This window comes from Nicotiana tabacum, chromosome 7 (assembly GCF_000715075.1).
Source record: "Nicotiana tabacum cultivar K326 chromosome 7, ASM71507v2, whole genome shotgun sequence".
In the NCBI taxonomy this organism is placed as follows: Eukaryota; Viridiplantae; Streptophyta; class Magnoliopsida; order Solanales; family Solanaceae; genus Nicotiana; species Nicotiana tabacum.
In genome coordinates, this window is record NC_134086.1 from 174,530,803 (window position 1) to 174,556,966 (window position 26,164).

The window sequence follows — 26,164 nt, forward strand, 5'->3', positions numbered from 1 at the left end:
GTGGATTCGAATTTATTCGGGTTCAAATACAAATACCAAACACCAAGGGTGCAAAAGTGAAAACGACAAGAATCTATTTCCACAATTAACACAAAATGGGACCCCAAAAAAAGGTAAAAAGTATCACCATGGGTGCGGTAGACTACAGAGGTGTATCAAGATACAAATTTGGTGGGTTGGATTTTTACCATTAAATCCATTACATTTTTAATTTTATAAATTTAAAATTTAATACATTTATCAAAACTTTAGCAAATTTTACTGCATATCAATACTTCGTGTCGAAAATAATGAATTCATGGATTATATACATATATATATATATATATATATATATATATATATATATATATATATATATATATATATATATATATATATATATATATATATATATGTATGTATGTATACACTCCACCTGCCTCTAACAGACTGGTAGTGATCCTTTCAATCTTAATCAAAGGTTTCAAATTTCAAACCTTGAAAATATAGAACTCTTGGTAAACAATATTTTACATTCTTAGGGATCATTTGATACACGGAATAAAGTAAGATAAGATATGAGATTAAATTTATATCATATTTTGTTGACAATATAAAGCAAAGCAGGATAAGGTGGGATAAGGTGTGAGGTTAAGTATTCCAAATTAATTAAGCCGTCGACTTTAACTTTATAATATGCTTAAAGCAACCAGGAAAAAAGAAAAAAAGAAGTATATATTCTTTATATACTTCTATATAGCCTATATATACTCCAAGGTTGCCTCTAAAATCCCCACAATTTCAAAGCAAATATAAAAATAACTTGCTCTGCTTTCTTCTGCTTCTTTCCACACTTTTCTCTTCAACTTGAACATTGTTACAAACAAAAATAACTTGTGATTCGAGTGGACAAAACCCAATTTTTATTAGGAAAGTGAAAAACAAACACATGGAATCCTTAAATTTCAACAACATCAAAATGGAGAAAGCAAATGCTATACTGAGGTACAAAAAGCGTCAAAGAATGACAACTTTGTTTCGATTCATCGAATTCTGCATATTTTTCGTCATAATCTCAAGATTTTCAACACAATTGCCACTCACTTTCAAGTTCTCGACAGAGTATTTCAAGGGACTTGGTCTTACTCTCATTAGTCCTCGATTCGTCTTCGTTCTTGGAAACGTGATTGTTATCATCCTCTTCTTGAAATCAGGACTGTCATCTGCTAAAGATGGTTCGACAAAGAACGTTAAAATCGATTTGTACGACGAGTACAAGCAAAAATGTTCAATGAACAAAGAGACTTATTGTGAAGAGAGCAAGAAACAGAGGAAACAGAGCATTTTGGTAAAAGAAGCTTGTTGTGAACAGAGCACAAAACAGAGTAAACAGAGCATATTAGTACAAGATACTTGTTGTGAACAGAGCAAAAAACAGAGGAAACAGAGCATTTTGGTGGAAAGACAACTAGTGAAGAAAATCCATCGTAGCCAATCGGAGAACTCTATAAGTTTGTCCCAAGATGAGAAAAAACCTAGAAGAGAATTGATCCGGTCGGCTACGGTAGGATGTCGGAAAGTTATAAACACTGACAGTTTAAAACCAACAATGACAATGACAACCTCATATCCAGAGGACGAGATGAGCGGTGACGAATTCAGGAAAACTGTTGAGAATTTCATAGCAAGACAACAGAGATTGTTGAGGGAAGAAGAGTTTTCAGCTGTTGATTCTTATGAATCATAGCTTGCTATTAGTTCATGTTCAAGTTTCATGTACTAGTTTTTGCTCTCTCCCTTTGTAAGCTCTTTTCTTTTTATTTTCCTTGTTTTGTTTAAAATATATATATATATATATACATACATAATAGTATACTCCTAGTTCTTAGGCCTTCCTCCATATTGTTGGCTTGCTACAACATATCTGTACAGTAAGATATAATTATGAAAGTCATGGGAGGTTTTTGCAAATGTTACTTTGCCTAAGATCTTTGTTATTTTGTCTCATAAACTTACTTTTTGGTGCATACATTGCAATTTTCCCTTCTGCTATTCCTTTCTCACCCATCTTAGAATTACAAGGCTTAGTTTAACTATATCTATTAGGGGTCTTTTGGTACAATGGATAAGTAAAAATAATCCTGAGATAAAATATTAGTATCGTCTTATCCCTCGTTTGGTTATTAATCCTGGGATAAGTTAGCTCAAAAATTAAAATTGTACCGGAATAACTTATATCTGTCAGAGGGTGAAATAGTAATCCCATAATAAGTTATTCCACGGTAAAATTGACAATTCTAGGACTAATACAACATACCAAACAGTCAATTAGAAATAATATTAGGATAACTAATTATAACATAACTATCCCAATATAACTAATCTCAGTGTAACTAATTCTAACATAACTATCCCAATATAATTAATCTCAGCATAACTAATCTCAGCTAGGGGTGTACAAAGGAAACCGACAAACCGCACCAATCCGATTATTCGAGTCAAATCGAGAAAAAAAACCCGACTATGGTTTGGTTTGATTTGGTTTGGTGTTGGAAAAAACCCGATCATAATTGATTTGGTTTGGTTTTAACTAAAGAAAGTCAAATCGAAACCAAACCAACCCTACATTACATATATAAATTTTTTTACATATATTTAATATATAATATACTTATTATGATGTAATTTATAAATATTTCTTACAAAATTTCATAATTTTATCTTTTAAGATATTATTTCAAGGTTAGGCTTAAAACTTTTGAATGTTCCAATAAATTTTATAGCCATTAATATTAGGAAATTAAATAATGCTAACAAAAACACAAACCAAAATCAAATCAATGCTAATGCTAACAAAACACATTCAATTCAATACTACAAAACGGAATGTATTGAATATCTATTTTTTATTTTGCAATAATTTAGATAAAAATGCATAACCTATTTTTATTTAATCTTTAGCGTTTAGTTATGTAATTAATACTCCCTTATTAGTCTACTTATTTTAGCATGACTTAGTACTTTTAGATTATTTTTATTTTTATTATGGCTTATTAATTAGCAATATTTATATTACATAATTTTATTGTCTTTATTGTTGAATATTTTAGGATAATGTCATGACAAACCATGACAAATCTCATATTTTGTATTATTTTCTTGGAAAATACTTTATACAGTTGTATCTTACTAAGATTAAAGAAATATTTTGTGCACAAGTTATATGTTTTGTTCTACGAAGAATTTATCGGAAACAAAACCCGAAAAAACCTGAATAATCCGAAAACCCGAGATTGAAAAACCCGAGTTTTATTGATTTGGTTTGGTGATTGTAAAATCCAAACCAACCCGACATATGTAGACCTCTAATCTGAGCATAACTTTTCTTCGAACCTTAAATACACGGAAAAATTATGTTGGGATGTAATATAGAAATTATATCCCTGGATTAGTTGGTACTTCTGATTTGTCTGGTTTACTGCACTATTTTTGGGATATATTGTACATTATATGATCTGAAACATGTGTTCAATTTTAAATTGGATAAATTTGGATGAACTTTCGTGTTCAATTTCAACCTTAATCTTCTTAATTATTGTGAAAAGGCTCTGCAGAAAGACAATTTTGTCATTTATCTTGTTTTATCTAGATATAGCTAACCCTGAATTGTTATCCCACGTTAGATGTGGTAAAAAAATTATACCACATAAGAAAAATATTACTTATAACAAAAATAGAAATGTAAGAAAACAAAGCATTAAATAATATTGAATTTGATACCGTAATTATTTTCATAATCCCTGGTGACCTTAAATTGATTATATCCCAATGTGAACCCTGTGTAGTTGGTCTTGGATATAAGATTTCAGCCCTAATAGTAATCCAAAAGAAAATTGTACTCAAATAAAAGATATTCTATTTTGAAGAGAATCCGATAAAGTGAGTTAATAAATTAATTCCAAGAATATATTTGAAAAAGATTAGTCATATAACATGTGGAAATATGCGCAAAGGGAGTATGTCCAGTCATTTTCATGCATTCACATATATATGGACTATTTGAACTAAGAAAAAGCATAATACCATAACCCATCACTGATACTCTATTATTTTTTGGATAAAATTACCAAAAAAGAATATTTTGTGGAATGTATTCTAAGTTCTGGTTCTAAAAATCTGATGCTTTTGAGCTAGTGTGAGTAGTGATTTGAGTCATGAAAAAAAAAAGCATAAAGAGAGAAGGAAAAGCAGATCTAAAAATTGAATTGTATGGAACTGATCCTCGCACTTCAACCTCTCCATGTCTCTCCTTTTTCTTTCCCCCACAAAACAATACTTTATTTACTGCATCGGCCTATCGATCAATAATGTGAGTATAAATCATAACAAATCAAAAGACAGAAAAAAAAGAAGGCGATTTCTTCTTATTTACCTAAATTTTAGTATGCAGAGTTATATGGTATTTGCGTTGGTGAAAAGTAGCAGAAGTGGCGAAACCACATGGTCGGAAGAGTGGTCAATTGATCACCCTTCGTCGAAAAGTTACACTATGTACATGTAAAGTATTACGTTTTAGAGGTATATAACATATATTGAACACCCTTCGTTGGGATTTTTTTTCACTTCTTTTAAATTTGAACACCATTAAAAAAATTCCTAGTTTCGTCACTTGGCAGCGGTACCTAACGCATAAGTTAAAGTGCGTTCAAGCTGACCGGAACACAATCATAGTTCAGAAAAAAGTATTTTCTTATTTTTGCACCTAACTAATACCATAATTTATTTTCTTTACTTAGTTTTCTTGTAAAGAATATATATATTTAGAAAAGCAAGATTGTAGCTTTCAAAATTGCACCTGTCTGCTTGTTCTATCTCTCTCAATCATTTCTGCGGTTAAAATAAATTTGCATAACCTTTTAAAAGAATTCCACTATCTCTGGTGGTGTTCGACCTAAAAATCTTGCAACTTTTTAATTGTTAAATGAACTCCACAAATCCTAAGTCTTTATTTTTTTTATTTCTTTTTCACCAACCCACTGTTTCACTCTTTGATTTTTTTCTATTTCCTTGAAATTAGGAATTTCATCAAAGGTGTTCAAATTTGAAATAAATAAAAAAATAAATCCGACAAACTTTTGAATTGTTAAATGAACTCCACAAATCCTTAGTCTATTTTTTTTTCTTTCTTTTCACCAATCCATTGTTTCTCTCTTTGATTTTTTGTGTCTCCTAGGAAGGATGTGAAAAACATGTTGCAGTTGAACTAAGAGTCACGTCCTCTCTATATGGAGATTATAAAATATTATGGTTTGTTTGGTTAATACTTTTCAATTTATCTAATATGATTAAATCAGTTTAATGTTAATTAGAATCAACATCTATGTGTGAAAACCACTTCACTTCTTCATTGATGGTTATATATTTTTAACATAAATATACTAATATAAAAGCATTATTGTAAATAGCTTGAACCATTTGTATAACTCAAAAGATACCGGCGTTTAACTTCGACATTTGATCAAACTGACTCTTATGATTCGCTAAAATTCACAGTCTTGAACTCAAATTCATTAACTCTAAATTCTGAATTCGCCTCCAAATATAAACATGAAAGCACACGTTATAATAGCCATAAAATTCTAGGAGAAAGAAGTAAAATATCACTTGTTATCTAAGCCATTGCTTTCTTGAAAAAGTTAACAATCATTGAAAATTTTATTTCTTTGTTGAGACTAATGAAAGAACGGAGATGAAAGTATTGAATAAGACCTTCACTTTGGATGTAAACGTGTTATTACTCGCTCCGTCTTATATTAACAGTCGTGGTTATTAAAAATAGTTGTCTCAAATTATTTGTCATTTTAGAAGTTCAAAACAAAATTAATTTTTCTTTTCCTTTTTTACCCTTAATAATTATAATTGTTCTTGAAGATGGAGATACACATAAATAGAATAAATATTCAATGAAGAGAGATTTTATCTTAAATTATAAATAAGGGTATAATAGTTTAACCCTTTCCTAATTAATATTTTTTAAGGGGCGTGTAAAAGAAAAATATGACACATAATATGAGACAAAGGGAGTAATACAATAGCAGAAATACAATAAATTGGTTACGTTATCAGAATTGCTGAATTTGATAGATGGGTTGTATTGCACGGAAATGAGAGGACATTACAACAACAATCCAGTAAAATCCGAGTGTGGGAAGGGTAGTGTGTATACAGGGCTTAATCCTACCTCGATGGAGTAGAGAGTTTGTTTCCGATAGACCCTTGGCTCAAGAAAAAGAAACAAAAAGATGAAAAGAGACAAAAGACGAAAAGAGAGAAAGAGGACATAAAAATTCACATTAAAAAAAATCAAAAAGATAAATTAGAATTTGTTTGTAAGTTTTGACAAGATAGTATTCAATCAGCATTACAATAGCGCAAATCTGTAATGACATACAAAAAATTGCATCACTAAATTATAAGCTTAGACTAGACTTTCTATACCAACTTGGATGGGCAATAAGGACAAGACCAATTCCTCCTTAAAAGCCATTCTAAAATACACACTTCATGGGAACACTGATTAATACAAGAAACAATACAACCTTCTAAAAATTCTTCACAACAAATCGAACACGTGTCCTTAATTTCACTACCTTCAAATCTCATCTTCTTGATCCCAATTTTCTTCTGCAATTCGTGTATTCAACTCTCCTTGAGTCCATAGCCATGTCTAAGGCTGCTTGGTGGGTCGGGCCTGAACCGGATTGGACCGGGCCCGCGGTCCTAACGGGCCTGATGGGCCGGTCCTGGTGGGCCTGAGAAGCACGTGACGGGCCGGTCTTCATAGATTAGCCCACGAGCCCGGGCCCGTTTAGCCCGGGACCGTTAGCCGGGCCTGGGCCGGTCCTGGCGGGCCTAATGGGCCCAACAGATTTTTTTTAAAAAAAAATTAAAAATTATATACACATAACATACAAAATATATAAGGTAATATATACACCTAACATACAATATATACTACAAGAAAATATATAAGTAATAAGTTATAATATATATACATAAGATACAATATATATACTACAAGAAAATATATAAGAGAATATATATACATAACATACAATATATACTACAAGAAAATATATAAGAGGATATATATATACATAACATACAATATATACTACAAGACAATATACAAGAGAATATATATACATAACATACAATATATACTACAACAACATATATAAGAGGATATATATATACATAACATACAATATATATTACAAGAAAATATACAAGAGAATATATATACATAACATACAATACTACAAGACAATATATAAGAGAATATATATACATAACATACAATATATACTACAAGACAATATATAAGAGAATATATATACATAACATACAATATATACTACAAGATAATATACAAGAGAATATATATACATAACATACAATATATACTACAAGACAATATATAAGAGAATATATATACATAACATACAATATATACTACAACAACATATATATTGAAGAGCCTGGATTCTTCATGGTGTAAGATGGTATCAGAGCCTAGATAAGAGGATATATATATATACATAACATACAATATATATTACAAGAAAATATACAAGAGAATATATATACATAACATACAATACTACAAGACAATATATAAGAGAATATATATACATAACATACAATATATACTACAAGACAATATATAAGAGAATATATATACATAACATACAATATATACGACAAGATAATATACAAGAGAATATATATACATAACATACAATATATACTACAAGAAAATATACAAGAGAATATATATACATAACATACAATATATACTACAAGACAATATATAAGAGAATATATATACATAACATACAATATATACTACAACAACATATATAAGAGGATATATATATACATAACATACAATATATACTACAAGAAAATATATAAGAGAATATATATACACAACATACAATACTACAAGACAATATATAAGAGAATATATATACATAACATACAATATATACTACAAGATAATATACAAGAGAATATATATACATAACATACAATATATACTACAAGACAATATATAAGAGAATATATATACATAACATACAATATATACTACAACAACATATATATTGAAGAGCCTGGATTCTTCACATACAATATATACTACAAGACAATATATAAGAGAATATATATACATAACAATTATAACATACAATATATACTACAAGACAATATATAAGAGAATATATATACATAACATACAATATATACTACAACAATATATATAAGAGGATATATATACATAACATACAATATATACTACAACAACATATATAAGAGGATATATATATATACATAACATACAATATATATTACAAGAAAATATACAAGAGAATATATATACATAACATACAATACTACAAGACAATATATAAGAGAATATATATGCATAACATACAATATATACGACAAGATAATATACAAGAGAATATATATACATAACATACAATATATACTACAAGAAAATATACAAGAGAATATATATACATAACATACAATATATACTACAAGACAATATATAAGAGAATATATATACATAACATACAATATATACTACAACAACATATATAAGAGGATATATATATACATAACATACAATATATATTACAAGAAAATATACAAGAGAATATATATACATAACATACAATACTACAAGACAATATATAAGAGAATATATATACATAACATACAATATATACTACAAGACAATATATAAGAGAATATATATACATAACATACAATATATACTACAAGATAATATACAAGAGAAATATATATACATAACATACAATATATACTACAAGAAAATATACAAGAGAATATATATACATAACATACAATATATACTACAAGACAATATATAAGAGAATATATATACATAACATACAATATATACTTACAAGAAAATATACAAGAGAATATATATACATAACATACAATATATACTACAAGACAATATATAAGAGAATATATATACATAACATACAATATATACTACAAGATAATATACAAGAGAATATATATACATAACATACAATATATACTACAAGACAATATATAAGAGAATATATATACATAACATACAATATATACTACAAGACAATATATAAGAGAATATATATACATAACATACAATATATACTACAAGAAAATATACAAGAGAATATATACATAACATACAATATATACTACAACAACATATATAAGAGGGTATATATATACATAACATACAATATATACTACAAGAAAATATACAAGAGAATATATATATACACAACATACAATACTACAAGACAATATATAAGAGAATATATATACATAACATACAATATATACTACAAGATAATATACAAGAGAATATATATACATAACATACAATATATACTACAAGACAATATATAAGAGAATATATATACATAACATACAATATATACTACAAGACAATATACAAGAGAATATATATACATAACATACAATATATACTACAACAACATATATAAGAGAATATATATACATAACATACAATATATACTACAAGAAAATATACAAGAGAATATATATACATAACATACAATATATACTACAAGACAATATATAAGAGAATATATATATACATAACATACAATATATACTACAAGACAATATATATACATAACATACAATATATATTACAAGACAATATATAAGAGAATATATATACATAACATACAATATATACTACAAGATAATATACAAGAGAATATATATACATAACATACAATATATACTACAAGACAATATATAAGAGAATATATATATACATAACATACAATATATACTACAAGACAATATATATACATAACATACAATATATATTACAAGACAATATATAAGAGAATATATATACATAACATACAATATATACTACAAGATAATATACAAGAGAATATATATACATAACATACAATATATACTACAAGACAATATATAAGAGAATATATATATACATAACATACAATATATACTACAAGACAATATATATACATAACATACAATATATATTACAAGACAATATATAAGAGAATATATATACATAACATACAATATATACTACAAGATAATATACAAGAGAATATATATACATAACATACAATATATACTACAAGATAATATACAAGAGAGTATATATACATAACATACAATATATACTACAAGACAATATATAAGAGAATATATATACATAACATACAATATATACTACAAGACAATATGCAAGAGAATATATATACATAACATACAATATATACTACAACAACATATATAAGAGGGTATATATATACATAACATTCTATACTAGTATACTATATATATATATATATTATTATGCTTCATGTTGTACTTTGTTATTAATTTATTATGCATGACAATTTAGTGTTTTACTATTGTTTTGTTATTTTTCTTTTTCGTCAAACACTTTAATAATTAGATTTCTACATATATACTACATATATATTTTTAATATAGCCATGATACTACAAGAAATTGCCTTAAAAAAAAAACCGCTAGGCCCGCAAAGCCCACGAGCCCGGCCCTATAAGCACAGGACCATGTGGGCTTAGGCCCGTCACGGGCCGGTTCCACCCATTGAGCCCACGAAGACCGGGACCGCCAGGCCCGGGACCGCCAGAGCCCAGGACCACGAAGCCCGGGACCGCGAAGCCCGGCCCATTAGGCCCACTAAGGCCCGGGCCCGGGCCAAAATACAGCATTAGCCATGTCTTCAAATTATAATCTTGTCCCATGTTGTTATAAATTTCCTGTGGGGTAAATAAGTGATCTTTGAAATCTCCAAATTCATGTACCAGCAGTCTTCATTAGATGAACAGTCCTTCATGCTTTGAGCAAACTTCATTGTCTTGAAAATCAACGTGTCCTTGTTTGCTAATGTAGTATTACTAATTTTAAAATCTTGAAAAGATATTATTTTTGAGATAATGTTCGAAGAATCATCATCTGAAAAGATACTATCGTAAGGAATCCAAAAAGTATATGATCTGAGATGTAGTACGAAGAAGACAAGGCTGATGAACAACGCATTACAACAACAGAAACCTTAAACTAATAATTTAAGAAAAATACATTATATAATTTTCTTTAAATAAAAAGGAGAAATTTGGTCGTTAGATGGGTGGTTGAGTTAGGACACATTATTTGGTAAAAATAGCACGGTATAACCAGTTTTCGGACTGGTCATTCAAAAATAGTCAGCGTTTACCAAGTCAATGAAAAATAGTCACTATTTTGCTTCAACAAATACCGGTCTAGCAAAATATACTGGAGTTCGGTGCACCTGTGTATGAACTCCAACATATTATGCTGGACCGGTATACTTTGCTGGCTCCAGTATAATATACTGGAAACTGGAGCACCGGTGCTCCAACCTCCAGTATATTATGTTGGACCGGTATACTTGCTAGAACTTCAGTATATTATGCTGGAGTTCTAGTGTACTTATGCTGGAACTCCATCATATTATGTTGGAGTTCCAGCATACTTATCTTGGAACTCCAGTATAATATGCTGGAGTTTAAGCATAATATATTGGTGTATTTTCCGGGTTTTGAACAGTGTTTTCGTTCAAATTTATTTTTACATAAAAAGAGACTAAATTTCGATTACTTTTGAAACTAGGCTATTTTTGAACAACCAGTTGTAAATCTGAAATTGAATTTCACCCCATTATTTGACATATTCTGACCGAAGCAAAGTCAGAGTTAAATCATAACCCATTAATTAATTTACATGTTTTGACCCGATCAAGTTTGACCAACTAGTTCATTTGCCACCTTTTATTATTAGAAACTACACAAATTCTACAGACCTTTGCGCACTTGCATTCCATGATCCATCTATGCGATGAGACCTAGAATAAACTTATCTTTGTAGCAATATACAATCTCCCACCCTCTTTCGGTATGTGCTCGCGCACACACAAATGAAGCTAAATAAAAAAAGTTGCAACCAAATCCATGAAATGATGCACAAATAAATGAGCGAATACATAAGCAATACATACATCAATAGAAAGGAACTGATGCTTAGTTCAACTGCATATAAGTATTGACAGTGATAGGTAAAGCCCAAAAGGTAAAGTCTCGAGACAAAAAGAAAGTCATTTGTATTCTAAATCACCTTAGCAACCACGAACCATCATGTGGTGCTAGAGGATTCACAAATCCTACAAGTTCAGTTTTTTTTTTTCCTTTCTCAAGTATACTAATGAAGATTCAAATTATAGAATAGGTCCTCATACATCCCCAGTTGCTCTACCTGCAAAATTATAAAAGCAACCTCAATATGAGTTCTCCACTAAGCATGGAAAGCAGTACACATCATGCACTTCATTTTTTCCCCATAAAATCTCTCACATGTTGAAATCAGATTCTTTCAATCTAAAGTTCTAAACTCTGAACAATGAAAATTAGGTCACATAAGTATTTATGGGAGAGCAGAAAAAAGGAAATGAATAATTCCATTACTTGCCTCAAAATATCAGCAACATATCTTAAGAGCCGCAGAATTCCAGGATTAAATCTACAGAACATCATACTGCCATTTTCATTTCTATTTTCTGGTGAGGATCATAACCAACAAGTTTAAAGTCTGCAGCAACAAAGGAATCTATATCCTTTTTCTGTGAATTGATCTTCAGCACCTACACCCATTCAGGACCAACCAAAGTTAGAGAGGGGAAGAGAGAGAGATTAAATAGCAAACGAACGAACATTCCATTACTTACTGGGAAAGGTCTCGGTAACTTCTGAAGCTGGTCTTGCAGCGGTCTAACATGAGTGCGGTAAACATGAGCATCTCCAATGACATGGACGAAATCACCAGGAACTAGATCTGTAAAATAAAAGAAAAGCAAAAATCATGAGGTGCATCATAAAACAAAGGGGACTGACGTGTGGTGATTGTAGAATGAGCAATGAATGACCATCAAAAGGTATGTCTTTAATACTAATATACATCAACATCTACAAATCAGAAGTTCTAAAGTGCCAAATCCTTTTTGTAATTAGACCTGTTTTACACAGAACAAGAATCATTACCATCAACAGTATTGCTTTGAACCTTAACTAAAATATTAAGGCATAAGATTTTCTAATAAGGGACAAAGATTGAGTCTCGCAAGAAGGCATAATTTCCATCTCCAAATTCCTCACCTAGTATGAGTTTTTGCAATATCTTTTTCGCTTAATTAGACTACATTCCTCTCTCTAAGTAGGTAGGAAATTGCTAGTAGTTATTACACAATTTGCTAGAGGCACCCGGACAGCATACCAGAAACATGAGCTATCATGCATGTCAGCAACGCATAAGATGCAATGTTAAATGGCACTCCCAGACCCATATCAGCAGATCGCTGATACATCTGACAGGATAACTCCCCGTTGGCTACATAGAACTGCAACCACAAGATGAAAGAGAAGTTTACTAGATAAACAATAAGTTAACCCTAAACAAAACCATGACTATACTAACCTGAGCAAACATGTGACAAGGTGGGAGCGCCATCAGTTTAAGATCAGACGGATTCCAAGCTGAAAGAATAATACGTCTGTCATCTGGATTGTTTTTAACTTTGTTGATAACATCAGCCAATTGGTCAAACCCTTGGCCACTGTAGTCAGTATGCATGTTAATGTACCTGTACATAGCAGGTCCAATAGATCAAGTTACCACAAAACTGAAAGAGTTTCGACCAACTGTATGTCAGACGAGTAAGTTCGAACACTGACCTGGCACCAAAATGTCTCCACTGAAACCCATATACTGGTCCCAAATCGCCCTCTTCCCTGTCTTTCAAGCCAATACTGAAATGGACGCCAATCTTAAGACAGTCCAACATTTCTAATAGATATGATAGCAAGATTGAGAGAGCAAAATTTACCTATCAAGATACTCTCTGGATGCATTGCCATCCCAAATATGAATGCCCTTCTCTTGTAGGACCTAAACTAAACATCTTAGTTATGCAGGCTCAATGGGCCAGAAATCACTAAAAAACCGTAACAATCTCCAAGATGCCATAAAATTACACCAAGCATTAGTGACAAAAAACAGAACCCAAATTATACAATCAGTGAGGAATAGAAAGATACCTTAGCACTTGTTGATCCACTGATAAACCACAAGAGTTCTTCAACGACGCCTCTCCAAAAAACTTTCTAAAACCCAAAATAACAAACAAAATAAGTCAAATGATTTATGCTCGCCCTTCACATTGCAGTAGTAGGAAAAATTGGACGTGGGTAATCAAAAGCACATTAAACTACAAACCAGAATAAGATACAATACCTTTGTAGTAAGAAGGGGAAATGATTTACGCAAATTGAACCTCATCTGCAGCAATAGTAAAACATCAGAGCATTATGGCAGATACACCAAACAGGCATTAAGTTACCAGTACATATGAACAGGTAAATCAAATAGAGAGAAGTTTGTTTGATATTCTTCCGATAGTAAGATTACATGCAAAGCTTCACCTTGCCTTCCCCTCTTTATTATTTACATTGTGATCAAATGAACCCTTCTCCAAACTATTTTACTTCCAGACTCTCTTCTCCCAACTAAGCATACTTGACGTAATCAGTTCTTCAAACACACCCAAAAAAAAGGGAAAAGAGAGAAAAGGCATATAAAATGAACATTATCTCTTCTGACAAAGACAAAATTGAACTTTATTATACTTCTCATTACCTGGCAACCAAATTTTGACAAAGTACCAGTGCCAGTCCTGTCATCCTTTGGCATGCCATTCGAGATGATCTCTTCAACCAGTCTCAGGTACATGTATTCTTCATGTTTCTCAAATATCATTTTAGGCAAGAAGGAGAATGCTTTAACCTCAACATTAAAAGAATCTGAACCAATCTCAGGAGTCTCGTTATTTGCCTGATTAACAGTTTCTACTTCAGAATTCTTCACACGGACATAGGTGGTAAAAGAATAGCGAATCTTATTTTCAACCACCGGAAATGATGAGTACCAGGGTTGAAATACCGAGGTTTCAATAGCAGGAATAAAAGTATCACATTCAATATCAGTTTCAATTTCAGTGATATGGATTGCATCACACCCATGAGCATTTAGGGAATCTCTGCATCAAAAAGATTAATGTTATAAACTACCATTAAAGGCTAGCTATAAAAAAGGAGCAGCAAGAAAGTTGACCTGAAAATCTCGCCACCTCCTATAACAAACACGTTCTCAATTGAGAGACCATAAGGTGAGGCTGCCAATAGTTGAAGAGCAGAACCTAAACTTCCGCATATGACAACATTTTCTGCTGTAGCGATGTCAAAACTCCCTGAACGTGTGAGAACAACATTGAGGCGGCCAGGAAGAGGGCGATATTCAAGAGGAATACTTTCCCAAGTCTTTCTACCCATAATAACAGCATTCTTTTTTGAAGGATCTGACGTAGTCCCAGTGATTCCCTTGAAGAACTTGAGATCTGAAGGCAATCTCCAAGGCAACTTCCCCTCCTTACCAATACCCATATTTCGAGTTGCAGCAACTACAACCTGGTAAGTCCTTTGTGGAGTAGAATGAGCATTGCCGTTACCATTGGAAAGGCCTGTAATTGTTTCACTGGCCATAACTGAGTAAGAGACCTGGAATGAACTGAATGATAATGATCTGCACCGAAGATCGACCGACCGGTTTCTGCCAAAATGCAATAAAACCTGAAATATACACAAGGAGCCAAATTTATCAATGATGTGTTCTGTAAGACTACGGAGATAGTCTACAAGGAGATGCAAACATCGCTCGGTCAATGAGTTCTAAAGTTTAGACAGACAAATTTCAAGTTTACCACAGCTGTATAAGAGAAAAATAATTTGGAACAAGGGATATAATCATTTGCGACCTATTTAACAATATATAGCAAGGTCAACGACAACGACAACCCAGTAAAATCCCACAAAGTGGGGTTTGGGGAGGGTAGTGTGTACGCAGACCTTATCCCTATTCCGATAGGGCAAAGAGGTTGTTTTTGATAAGACCCTCGGCTCAGGAAGATGAAAATAAAACAAGAAAAAACAATTTTTCAGTATCGTCAACATAACCATAGAAATAGTGACAGCATCCTAAAAACTATAAAATAGATGACATGCAATAACAATAACTAGCAAATAAGGTCCGGAGCTATGGAAAACAGTAAGGGTAGTGTGGACTCTACATTAACCACAAGCCGTCTAAGATCAACCTAAGCAAACTCGATTCACCCCCGGAATGGAGAAGGAGAAGCTCGACTACCCCCTAGCCTACAACCCTAATGCTCGACCTCCAGACCTTCCTATCAAGGGCCATGTCCTCGGAAATCTGCAATCATGTCATGACATGCCTGATCACCTCTCCCCAATACTTCTTAGGCCGTCCTCTACCTCTTTTCGTACCCACCAAAGCCAACCGCTCACACCTCCTCACTGTAGCATCCAGGCTTCTCCTCCGCACGTGCCCGAACCATTTGAGCCTCGCTTCCCGCATCTTATATAGCAAGTGCATATATAATTATGTGATACTACCAATAAACCTAGGAATCGATAAGAAATTTATAATGCAAGAGTTGAGGTACTACTATCTAGTTGCCACTCACTCCAAGCAGGATATAAACTATTCCAGCAGCTAGCCGGGCTAATCCGGCAACCAAGAATATGTGACAGTTTAAGATAACCTATCAGGATTCATGCTAAAATCATAGCAATTATTTCACTTAATCGTCACGAATTACAACTGAAAAATTAACTGAGCGAACTATATAAAATTTATTCTCAATGCAGAATAACAATCAAATAATTGCCATTATTCCAGCAAAGAAATTAGGGAACTGAACTGGTACGATGAGGAAGAATACCAAAAAATAATAAATATAAAATGGTGAAAATTAACAAAGCTTGTTAACAGTTACTGAAGCACTACACGCCAGAGTAGATACCTATTTTTAACTCGTACTTAACCTTAATAGCTCAGTTAAGCTAGAGAAAATTTAACCATACAACTCAAGCAAATTAGCAAAGACAACATCACAAGAAGAGTGTAATGGAAACACAGCAAAAGCTCACACTATTTCTTTTTATTTTGATAACAGTGGTGCCAAGGCCAACTTATGCGCACCTGGACTAATTTTACGGAGTACTTGCTACCTCCCCGTGACAACAGGTATCAGATGACTCTATCCACCAAGACTTAGACAAATAGTACGAAATCACTTAATGTCTTTGGCTCCACTAGAATTTGAACCTGGGATCTTATGGTTCTTAATCCACTTCATTGACTAGCAAAAACTCACACGATACGAACTATTTGTATAGATGAAACAAATACAAACTGAAAATAATCAAATATTAAGAAAGCTTGTTACCGATTGCCGAAGCATTATATTTGAAAGATATTCAGTTACTAATTTCTAACTGTACTTAAATGCACCTGATTTTAATAGCTTCGTTAAGCTAGACAAATTCAACGATACAATTAGAGCACATACGCGAAGAACACATCACGCAAAGCGTGTAAAGGAAATGCACTAACAAATTAGGAATCACCAAAACTCGTCATTTTATATATGAAATTAAACACAAACTAAAATGCATCAAATAATCAATCCTCAATTTAACGCCATAATAAAAGTACGAAAAACGAAAACAGTAAATGCAGTAAAAGATTACCGATCGGGAGGCAAATCGAGAGATGAAGGCAATTTTGAACAGTTTGACCAAAAACCGTAAGAGAATTGCGAGAAAAAACGAACAGGCTAGGGCTCCGATTCAAGTGTGTGCATTAAGAGAAGGAGAAGAAGAAGAAGAAGAAGAAGAAGAAGAGGGAAGAAAAAACTAGTAGCGTATAAAAGGCGGTTTCCAAAATCTCTCTTCACCAAAAAGAGTTAATCTATAATATACTGTATATATAGATAGAGATTAGAGAGAGACTGTGTGTGTGTGTGTGTGTGTGAGAGAGAGAGAGAAGGGCGGGGGGTGTGGACTATGGAGCGAAAACTACACGAAAATCCAAAAGGTACGGTTGACGCGGAGCAGCGCCAAGTCCAGTATTTCATTTTTCCTTTACAGTTTAAAGTAATTAATAAATAATAAATGGGTAATGCGATAAGCTCCATGCTCAGAAGCAGGGATGTACATGAACCGGGTTTGTTCGATTTTTATCAAAACCAAACGAAACAAACTATATCGGTGTGATTTGGTTCGATTTTGTCGGGTTTTTCGAATTTTTGGGTTTTTTGTTACATGAATATTATTTCAATCTTCCTTTGTTAAAATTATAAATAAAGCTTTGATAAGTGAATATATGTTTAGTAAATATGGAAAAAATTGACAAACATATGATCTATTAAAATATTCTAATGGGAGAATTTTTTGAGTAACACATGATAGTTATTTTCTTAGTCGTCTAACAATAATTTTTCGTTAATTTACGCTTTCAAGGTTAATACATAAGAGGATCCCAAATATTTCTACATTTTCTAAAGAAATTCACTATAAAGTCTTAAAAATATAAATAAAATTTATATATTTATATGTCGGTTTGGTTCGGGGGGTTTTACTCAATACTAAACCAAGTCAAACCAAACCTAGTCGGGTTTTTAAATCGGTTTGGTTTGGTTTTCTGGTTTGGTGCGATTTTTCGATTTGGTTTGAACACCCCGCTCACGGGTCACAAACTAACAAATTTGAGTTTCTAGTGCATAATCTTCACTTTTTGTAGTTGGGTTTCTCTTTTAATGATTATGTAAAAGAAATCTCTTTTAGAAATTATTAATTTTGTCTTTTTTTATCTTTTGCAATTGCAATAAAAAAGATAAATAAGTAATCTCGTGCATTACCTCTGCTTATAAAAGTTTATCACAATATAAGTGTAGCCAATATAATATTAGGACAAAAAAGAAGTGTCATGGCAGATTGCTAATCAAACATAAAATTATATTCGTAGTTATGATAAATTGAAATACAATAGATCGGTATGAATACAAATGATTTATATAGTTGACTATTAGTTTGAAATGAAACGTAATTTATTGAAACTAATCCTACAGATTACGCGAATTATATTTAATTAAGAAGTAATCGCAATCATGCACATCATTTATTAGTTAGCATTCATAAACATGAGAAACAAAATATTATTATGACTAATTTGTCAACCCTCAAAATGAACAATTTGTTCTTTAAATTTCGTTGAAATATTTGAAAGCTGTGCTCCAAAATTAATAAAAAAAAGTTTTAATGCTCGTCACTTTCACATGCAATGTTTTTATCTTCTTGTAAAATTAACTTAGTTTTCTATCTAGTTTTAAGGTGGCGTTTTTTTATATAAAAATAAAATAAAATTAAGGTCACTTTTAGCGATACATTTTAGTTAGGAAAGGCCAACGAAGAACCAATTACAAGAAAGAAATGTGTCTGTACCTTATTAATCACACTAAATTATGCTATGTTTTTATTTTTAAAAAATTGTTCACGTCTATAATGGGTGAAAGATACGAGTGAAGAGTCCATAGGGATTTGCATTATCACACATCACACAAACATAAATTGTAAGTTGGAAATGGTAACAAAAATCCAATTTTGAAATAATCCAAAGTACAGAATGTCAACATTGACAAGATGAAAACTAATAGGGGAATTCCCAAGTTTCACATCTTGCTATGCTTTAAGTGGTTAAAATGACCAGAGATTTTACAGACCCTCAAAGAATCTCAAATGGTCTTCAAATGTCTCCCCGTGCCGGATTTTGGATATTGATCCATCTTCTTCCACCTACAAACAGTAGTATGCAAGCCAAATTTAGTTTTCAAAAAATTGTACCAAAAGTATGAAGGTGATCGATGAAGGGAAACAATGCTGCTAATTCCCACATTTGTGTTAAATGCAATATAAATTATTTGTAATCACTTCGATAAACATCAAACAGCAACCCGATAAACCATGGCATAGTGCTTGCAATGAAAAGATTTTCAGAATGATTTAAGTGAATCACAAGAGTTTTCAAGCACCCTCATAACTTCGTAAAGTGAATAGTCTTACATGTAGAAAAGTTGCACTCGACCTTCTTATATTGTGTATATGATTAACAAAGTCCAGCCGAGCACCAAGTTAGTGTTGGACATTAGAAAAGAGCAGATTCCCCTTACAGAAAAGAAAGTTGCACTGGTTCTTTCCGAGCAACATTTATTATAACCAAACCACTCGCATTTAAGGGACAAAACTTGTAGTCTTTAGGAAAGCAAAAGGGCCGTGTAAGTTATAGATCTTGTCATTAGATTGCTTAGCCAGTAACAACAAGGTTATTCCTACTCCAGAAATACTGGTCATATGGCAGCCTTGACTCTCAATTCTCGACAATGAAATATACTAACTTAAGATCTAGGACTAAGTTAATTGTTGTGTAACCATGTACTCTTTACTTTTGGGTACGACATGTTGACAGGAATACCAAGATTTTTTTCCATCATGACTAGGCTTGAACATAGAGTAAGGAATGTGAAGTAACAGCGTAAAGAAATATTAGGAGCAGAACATCAATGTAATAACATGTTAAGACAATATACCCAGTACTCAGGAGGTCGCATCTTGAGATTGTAAGTTGATGCCATACTCATACAATAAGCTCCTGCATCGTGAACTACGAGACCAGTGCCCTGAATTAAAATGTCATAGTTAGTATGACCATAAAGTGGAGTCAAAATCCTCAAATGAGAGGCTATGCCTTGTCCTTTTCTAATACACTATAAGAGGTCAAAACAAATTACCCTAGAAGGGGCGGGAAGTTCCCTGTCCTTTCCCAGGAAATCTGCAGACTCGCATACAGGACCAACAACATCAAACCTAGAAATCACAGCTTCTGCTGGTGGAGGGGAAACAAGCTCTATGTGCTGCAATCAAAGAATCATTTACTGAGCAAGAAGATTATAAATCCACTGTAACCGCAAATCATATATGCATAGTTCGAATAAAGAGTGAGGTTCAAACTGTATACTCATACAATGAGTATAATTACAAACAGGTGGTAGCTACTTCACAAAGTTTACCGATATGAATGGCAACAAGAACCAAGCATAATCTCACCTGATAAGCATCATACAGACTTGGACGTATAAGCTCAGCCATGCTACCATCAATCACAATAAAGTTTTTGGTCCCATTGGTTTTAACTCCAGTAACTCTGTTAACCAAACAGCATGTGTTTGCAATTAGTGATCTTCCGGGTTCAATAATGAGATTGAGGTTTCGTGAGAGGACCAATTCTCGGACCTGCAGTACCACATGAAAGCGGTAAGTGTCAACTAAATCACAGATGAGGCCCACAGTTTGGAGCAGTAGCTTTAACTGTCACTACTACTAAGAACCTGTCTTAAGGCAAATCACTCTACTGAAAACATCTGGGTAGATGTCATATGTCTTATATGAGGTAAAAACCTTACCGTATCAATAAGATCTCTAGGTGAAGGAAGGACAGCTCCAGAATGATAGTAATCAATCCCTAAACCACCTCCAATGTTCAGGTAATCAATTTCAAATCCTTGGGATCGAATTTCGTCAATGTAGTTCACCATCAAGACAGCTGCATCTCGAAAAATGTCGACCTGGAAAAAACAACATATTTATCTGAGCTTACCGCTTTAACATTAATATATCTTTTTTGCCAATCATATTTATTGTTTAGTATCGTTCTATTAAAGATAGAACTTATGGGCAATGAGGCGTACGCCTTAGTGCCTTGCCTACGCTGAACCGCAGCCTAAGTGAAGCGAAGTGCGCTGAGCTTATCTGAGCTTTAGGGCTTAAGCGGGACAACACTCTAAAGGATCAGCTACATATGGTATCCAGCGTGCAAGTTCGCCTAAAGAGAAACGTAACATAGGGCTCAACCAACTATTACTTGTTAAATATGTAAATCATACTTCCACGAACTGTAGATGGCAGAGAAATTACAAAGAGGGAGTCTGATATGCAAATGGAATGACAGTCAAATTTTGCATTTTTCCCCTTTAAATATTTTTCTTATGCCTTCAAGCCTTCAAAAAGTAAGAGAAAGAACAAGAGGGGCAAATGGGAGCTGGGGAGTATTAATGAATAAGTTGTAAATGAACTTAAATCTGAGTCCTATCTTATAGTGCTAAGTAGATGGCAACAAGGAAACGCCAGCCACCAAATAAATGACGCCCGATAAAGCATTAGAACTTAGAAGATAGGTCATGAGTAATATTCCCCATTGGTGCTACATCTAACTACAGATACTAAACAGCCCAGTCAATATACTATCAAAATACAGAAGCGCAGGCAAAAATGCCAATTGTACAGGGTAGACCAATTCATGTTATAAATAATTAAATGCAGAAAATCCTAATATTACCTTGGTGATAGTTGACCCAAGATGACAATGAGCTCCAACAAGTTTCAGTTCCTGAGGATGTGCCTTGACAGCATCTAGGAACCATTGCAGCTTCTCATTTCTGATGCCAAATTTGGAGCTCTTATTTCCAGTGGCAACATAAGGATGAACCTAACCCACTCAAGAAGTCAGTACAAAGAATGATTACTAGCATTGTAATTCATCAGCCAGTATGAAAATAATAGTAAATATTTGGCAACTTCAAAATCCAAATTTAGTGGGAGCAAATTTGTATTGATGTTGTAATCCTAGATTGCCAAAACTTGAAACCCTCCTTTTCTGGATCAACTTCGATCTGAAAAGAGCATTAATCTAGCTTGAACTTGAACCAAGCAACTCGGAGCAAGTCAGAAATAAGGTGTCTGACGCAATAATTAAAGCCAGCAGATAAAAGTGGCTATTGCACCTATCGTTTAAACCATCACTCTTTTTGGATACAATGAACTGGATTTGGCACATACCTGATTTTGGGTTTCCAAGTTCTTGTGGCAAGATTATGCAGTTGATTATTTGAAAAGTTCATATGAATAGGTTTATAAAAATAATTCACTAACAGGTATATTAAAAAACTTATTAGTAGATGATAGCAGAATGTCACTCGAAATAAGAAGGAAAAGAAAACTAAGAGCAAGATCAATGAAGGCTCCAGAATGATGAACTGAAATATCATATACTCCTATTTAACTTCACTGTACCATTATGTAACAAAAGTATGAACTTGACTTTTTAGGGACATCTGACTGCTGTCAAATCAACTAAACAACAAATTGAACAAAGAACAGAATATTCAATGTTTTTGATTACTGTAACTGTGAATTTCATTCTTTAGATGTGAAAGACAACTTTATTTAAAGAAGTAGCCTGATCATGTTAGTAATATAATGTCTGACCAATCGCCAAGGCATTGAGTGGAAATTGTAGTAGAATAAGCAGGTAATCACTTAAGGTTTCATATCCTGGCACGTGAATACCTGAGGATCCACATCTGGATTAATCCTGAGTAGCACATTAACCTTCTTCCCAGAAATCCTTGCAGCTGCTACAATGTTATCCAAGTCAAATTCGCTGTCGATGTTTACAAACACTCCTTCTTGGGCAGCTATCACTAGGTCCTCCAACAGCTTCCCATTTCCATTAAAAATACACCTATGCTAGAGAAGTTGAGGAATCAGCTTCATACAATGTACGAAGAGTCACATTTTTTTTTCCTTCTCAAAAAAATGTAACGGTGAGTGGCCAAGTGAACAGCAATCCCATTAAACTAAAATGCATTAAAGAAAAGAATAATTATAGGGAAAACAAAGAGGATAGATTCAGTTTTTGCTCAAGTTCCTATGCAAAGCCTTCCAAAGTTTTTAAAGTACATTACATCGTCCTAGCAAAATAAAAGATATAGAAGTCATGCTATCTGGGAGGAGATGCTATCTGAACTCTGAACAAAGTTATGTCACCAACTAACTATTTAAGAGAGAACCTTTCATACAACAGAAGAAAGTCCCCGAAGTGCTTAAGCTGTAGGTTTGATATAAAGCCTAAAGGAGAGCAACAAATTCGAAGAGTTCATGATAAAGGCATCACATTTGTAGCTGTGTAAGCTAGAAAATTTTGTCCAGGTACAAATCAGGGTTCCTTCGAAAACAATTTCTTCTTGTTCCAATACTCACTAATGTAACAAGAAATTCTTTTTGATTTCCAAACAACTTTGTGGGCATTAGGCCGATGCATAGGATAGATTTGTCTAAACTAGTATGGGCATAACATATATACACTTAGCACCAATTCAGCACCAGACAACTAGGAAAATACCTGCTACCGCCAAGCAAAACACTAACAATTAACTACTGGTATAACATCTCATTCCCAAATCCTATACCAAGGTTCTTTATTTTCCTTTTTCCAGATGACCGTGTAGCACGGGTGATGGGTGAACCTCCCAACTGAGTGTTTAATTGCAACTCGAACCTATCTTACACCATAGTTTATTCAAACAACAACTACTACTACGCCTCAGTCCCAAACAAGTTAGGGTCAACTATATAAATCCTCATTGACCATATTACTCCATTTACGCTCACCTGAGTGTCTAGCTTGAACTCGAACCTATCCTTATTTTAATGACAGTGGTGTGTGTCCGAGCCAGCTTGCGCGCACCTCAACTATTCCAATCGGTACCTGCTACCTCCCGCCAACGGTACCGGGTAACTCTGCCCACCAACCAAACTTTGTTCAAGGAAGCAAATTTTAAGGTTTTCGAAATGTGTTGCAAATCAATGAATACTAATATGTATTTTATTAGGATATAGCACAAATTAACAAGATTATCAAGAAACAAAGATTCTGAACTAAGGAATATTACTTGGTAGGATCAAATCCAGCACGAAGAGCCAACTTGAGCTCATTCCCACTAACCAAAACAGCCCCACAACCAAGCCCTCTCAGATGTTCCAAAATCTTGAGATTATTATTGGCCTTAATAGCATAACCAATAATGGAATTCAAACCCTCTAAAGCTGCCTTATAAGCCTCAACATTCCTAGTAATTTGGGGCTTACTATACAAATAAAAAGGCCTTTTTTCTACAGTTTCCATAACATCTTGAACCTTAACACCTTCACAATACAAAAACCCATCTCCAGATTTCATGAAACAGTGCTGAAATTTCTGAGTTTGAGGCTCAGAAGTTGATACAGCTGCTCTTACGCATAGATTTCTTGAAATGGGCTTTAATGGGAAAATGGGTTTGAAAAATGAGAGCTTTGGTGTTGGGTTTGAAGGGTATTTGAGAGATTTGGGAAGTGATGGAGAGTGAGAGACAAGGTGCGTAGCCGCCATTTTTGGAGCAAAAGATACAGACACAAGGCTTTAGACTGCGAAATTGTAAGGCCTTTTCAGGCTATATGAGTCAAAGGGGTTTAGGTTTAGGTTTAGAAGGCAATTATTTGTTTACGGTTTGCGTGAGGGAAACAGAAAAATGTAACTCATGATTCATGATGACTGTCATAAAAAATGTTTTATGTTGAAACATCATTTTCTTGACCATTTTTAAGCTTTTGATTAGATATAAAGAAGATATGATTAATTATACAAAGCGTAGAATATAACAATTTTTTAGTAGTAAAAAGAGTGAGAGTAATGTTAACACGTTGCTTAAAACAGGTAATATGAAGTAAAAGCTGTAATATTTGTAAAGAAAAATTAGTTGTTATGCTTACTAGTGAAGGAAGTAAAAAAAATCCTCTTTTAGTAAATAAGAATTATTTCGAAAATTTCAATTATCATAAATGATAAGTACAAAAAGTATTTTTCAGTAAAACACTTTCTATCCTACCAAAACACAAACCCATAATATTTTCTATTTCTTTTAACTTCTAGAAATGTACGTGCTCAATGAGAAAATAAGTTTCTATATTTTTTTATCTTTTTTGGAGGACGATGTTACAAGTGCAAAATAATCATGTCAAAGCAAATTGAACATCGCTATATCGCGACATTCTTATGTATATAAGTTGTTTCGACTTCTAAGTGGTAATGTTCAGTTTTGTAGATTACAATTCTCTAGGAGCTATCGCACATTATATCCATTTTGGGAGAGAGGAGCAACAAATTGATGCACAGAATATAGAAAGAGTCT

The 26,164-nt window shown here is 32.8% G+C and overlaps 3 protein-coding genes across 4 annotated transcripts; 1 reads left to right on the forward strand and 2 right to left on the reverse strand.

Annotated features, from left to right (window-relative positions):
• Positions 1-961: 961 nt before the first annotated feature.
• On the forward strand, positions 962-1,729 carry LOC107818338 (uncharacterized). The gene has a single exon (XM_016644337.1). It carries the CDS (start codon positions 962-964, stop codon positions 1,727-1,729), a length of 768 nt encoding a protein of 255 aa, XP_016499823.1.
• Positions 1,730-12,139: 10,410 nt separating this feature from the next.
• On the reverse strand, positions 12,140-18,182 carry LOC107792811 (bifunctional dihydrofolate reductase-thymidylate synthase-like). Of its 2 annotated transcripts, none has more exons than XM_016615049.2 (12): positions 17,796-18,182; positions 15,298-15,812; positions 14,824-15,223; positions 14,422-14,466; positions 14,226-14,291; positions 14,015-14,076; positions 13,863-13,937; positions 13,606-13,771; positions 13,405-13,528; positions 12,860-12,966; positions 12,604-12,775; positions 12,140-12,390 (listed from the first exon to the last, which is right to left on the reverse strand). In XM_016615049.2, the coding sequence occupies exons 2-11, from the start codon at positions 15,723-15,725 to the stop codon at positions 12,665-12,667; spliced, it is 1,584 nt and encodes a 527-aa protein (XP_016470535.2). In that variant the 5' UTR covers positions 15,726-15,812; positions 17,796-18,182; the 3' UTR covers positions 12,140-12,390; positions 12,604-12,664. The 2 variants fall into 2 exon arrangements, with proteins under 2 accessions (XP_016470535.2, XP_075074267.1); XM_075218166.1 differs by having other exon boundaries at positions 12,140-12,386; positions 12,600-12,775.
• Positions 18,183-19,687: 1,505 nt separating this feature from the next.
• On the reverse strand, positions 19,688-25,531 carry LOC107792812 (diaminopimelate decarboxylase 1, chloroplastic). Its single transcript, XM_016615050.2, has 8 exons — positions 24,890-25,531; positions 23,505-23,679; positions 22,495-22,644; positions 21,563-21,724; positions 21,207-21,392; positions 20,891-21,013; positions 20,690-20,779; positions 19,688-19,898 (listed from the first exon to the last, which is right to left on the reverse strand). The coding sequence occupies exons 1-8, from the start codon at positions 25,363-25,365 to the stop codon at positions 19,818-19,820; spliced, it is 1,443 nt and encodes a 480-aa protein (XP_016470536.1). The 5' UTR covers positions 25,366-25,531; the 3' UTR covers positions 19,688-19,817.
• Positions 25,532-26,164: the final 633 nt, after the last annotated feature.

Excerpts from the sequence above, each read along its gene's own strand:
- LOC107818338 (XM_016644337.1), top strand. The coding sequence starts at position 962 with ATGGAGAAAGCAAATGCTATACTGAGGTACAAAAAGCGTCAAAGAATG.
- LOC107792811 (XM_016615049.2), bottom strand. The coding sequence starts at position 15,725 with ATGGCCAGTGAAACAATTACAGGCCTTTCCAATGGTAACGGCAATGCT. Across the intron at positions 13,938-14,014 it reads TCCAGAGAGTATCTTGATAG|TATTGGCTTGAAAGACAGGG; the intron begins GTAAATTTTGCT and ends CGTCCATTTCAG. Across the intron at positions 12,967-13,404 it reads CATGATAGCTCATGTTTCTG|ATCTAGTTCCTGGTGATTTC; the intron begins GTATGCTGTCCG and ends TTTATTTTACAG.
- LOC107792812 (XM_016615050.2), bottom strand. The coding sequence starts at position 25,365 with ATGGCGGCTACGCACCTTGTCTCTCACTCTCCATCACTTCCCAAATCT. Across the intron at positions 21,725-22,494 it reads TTGGGTCAACTATCACCAAG|GTCGACATTTTTCGAGATGC; the intron begins GTAATATTAGGA and ends TGTTTTTTCCAG. Across the intron at positions 21,014-21,206 it reads GTCTGTATGATGCTTATCAG|CACATAGAGCTTGTTTCCCC; the intron begins GTGAGATTATGC and ends CTTTGATTGCAG.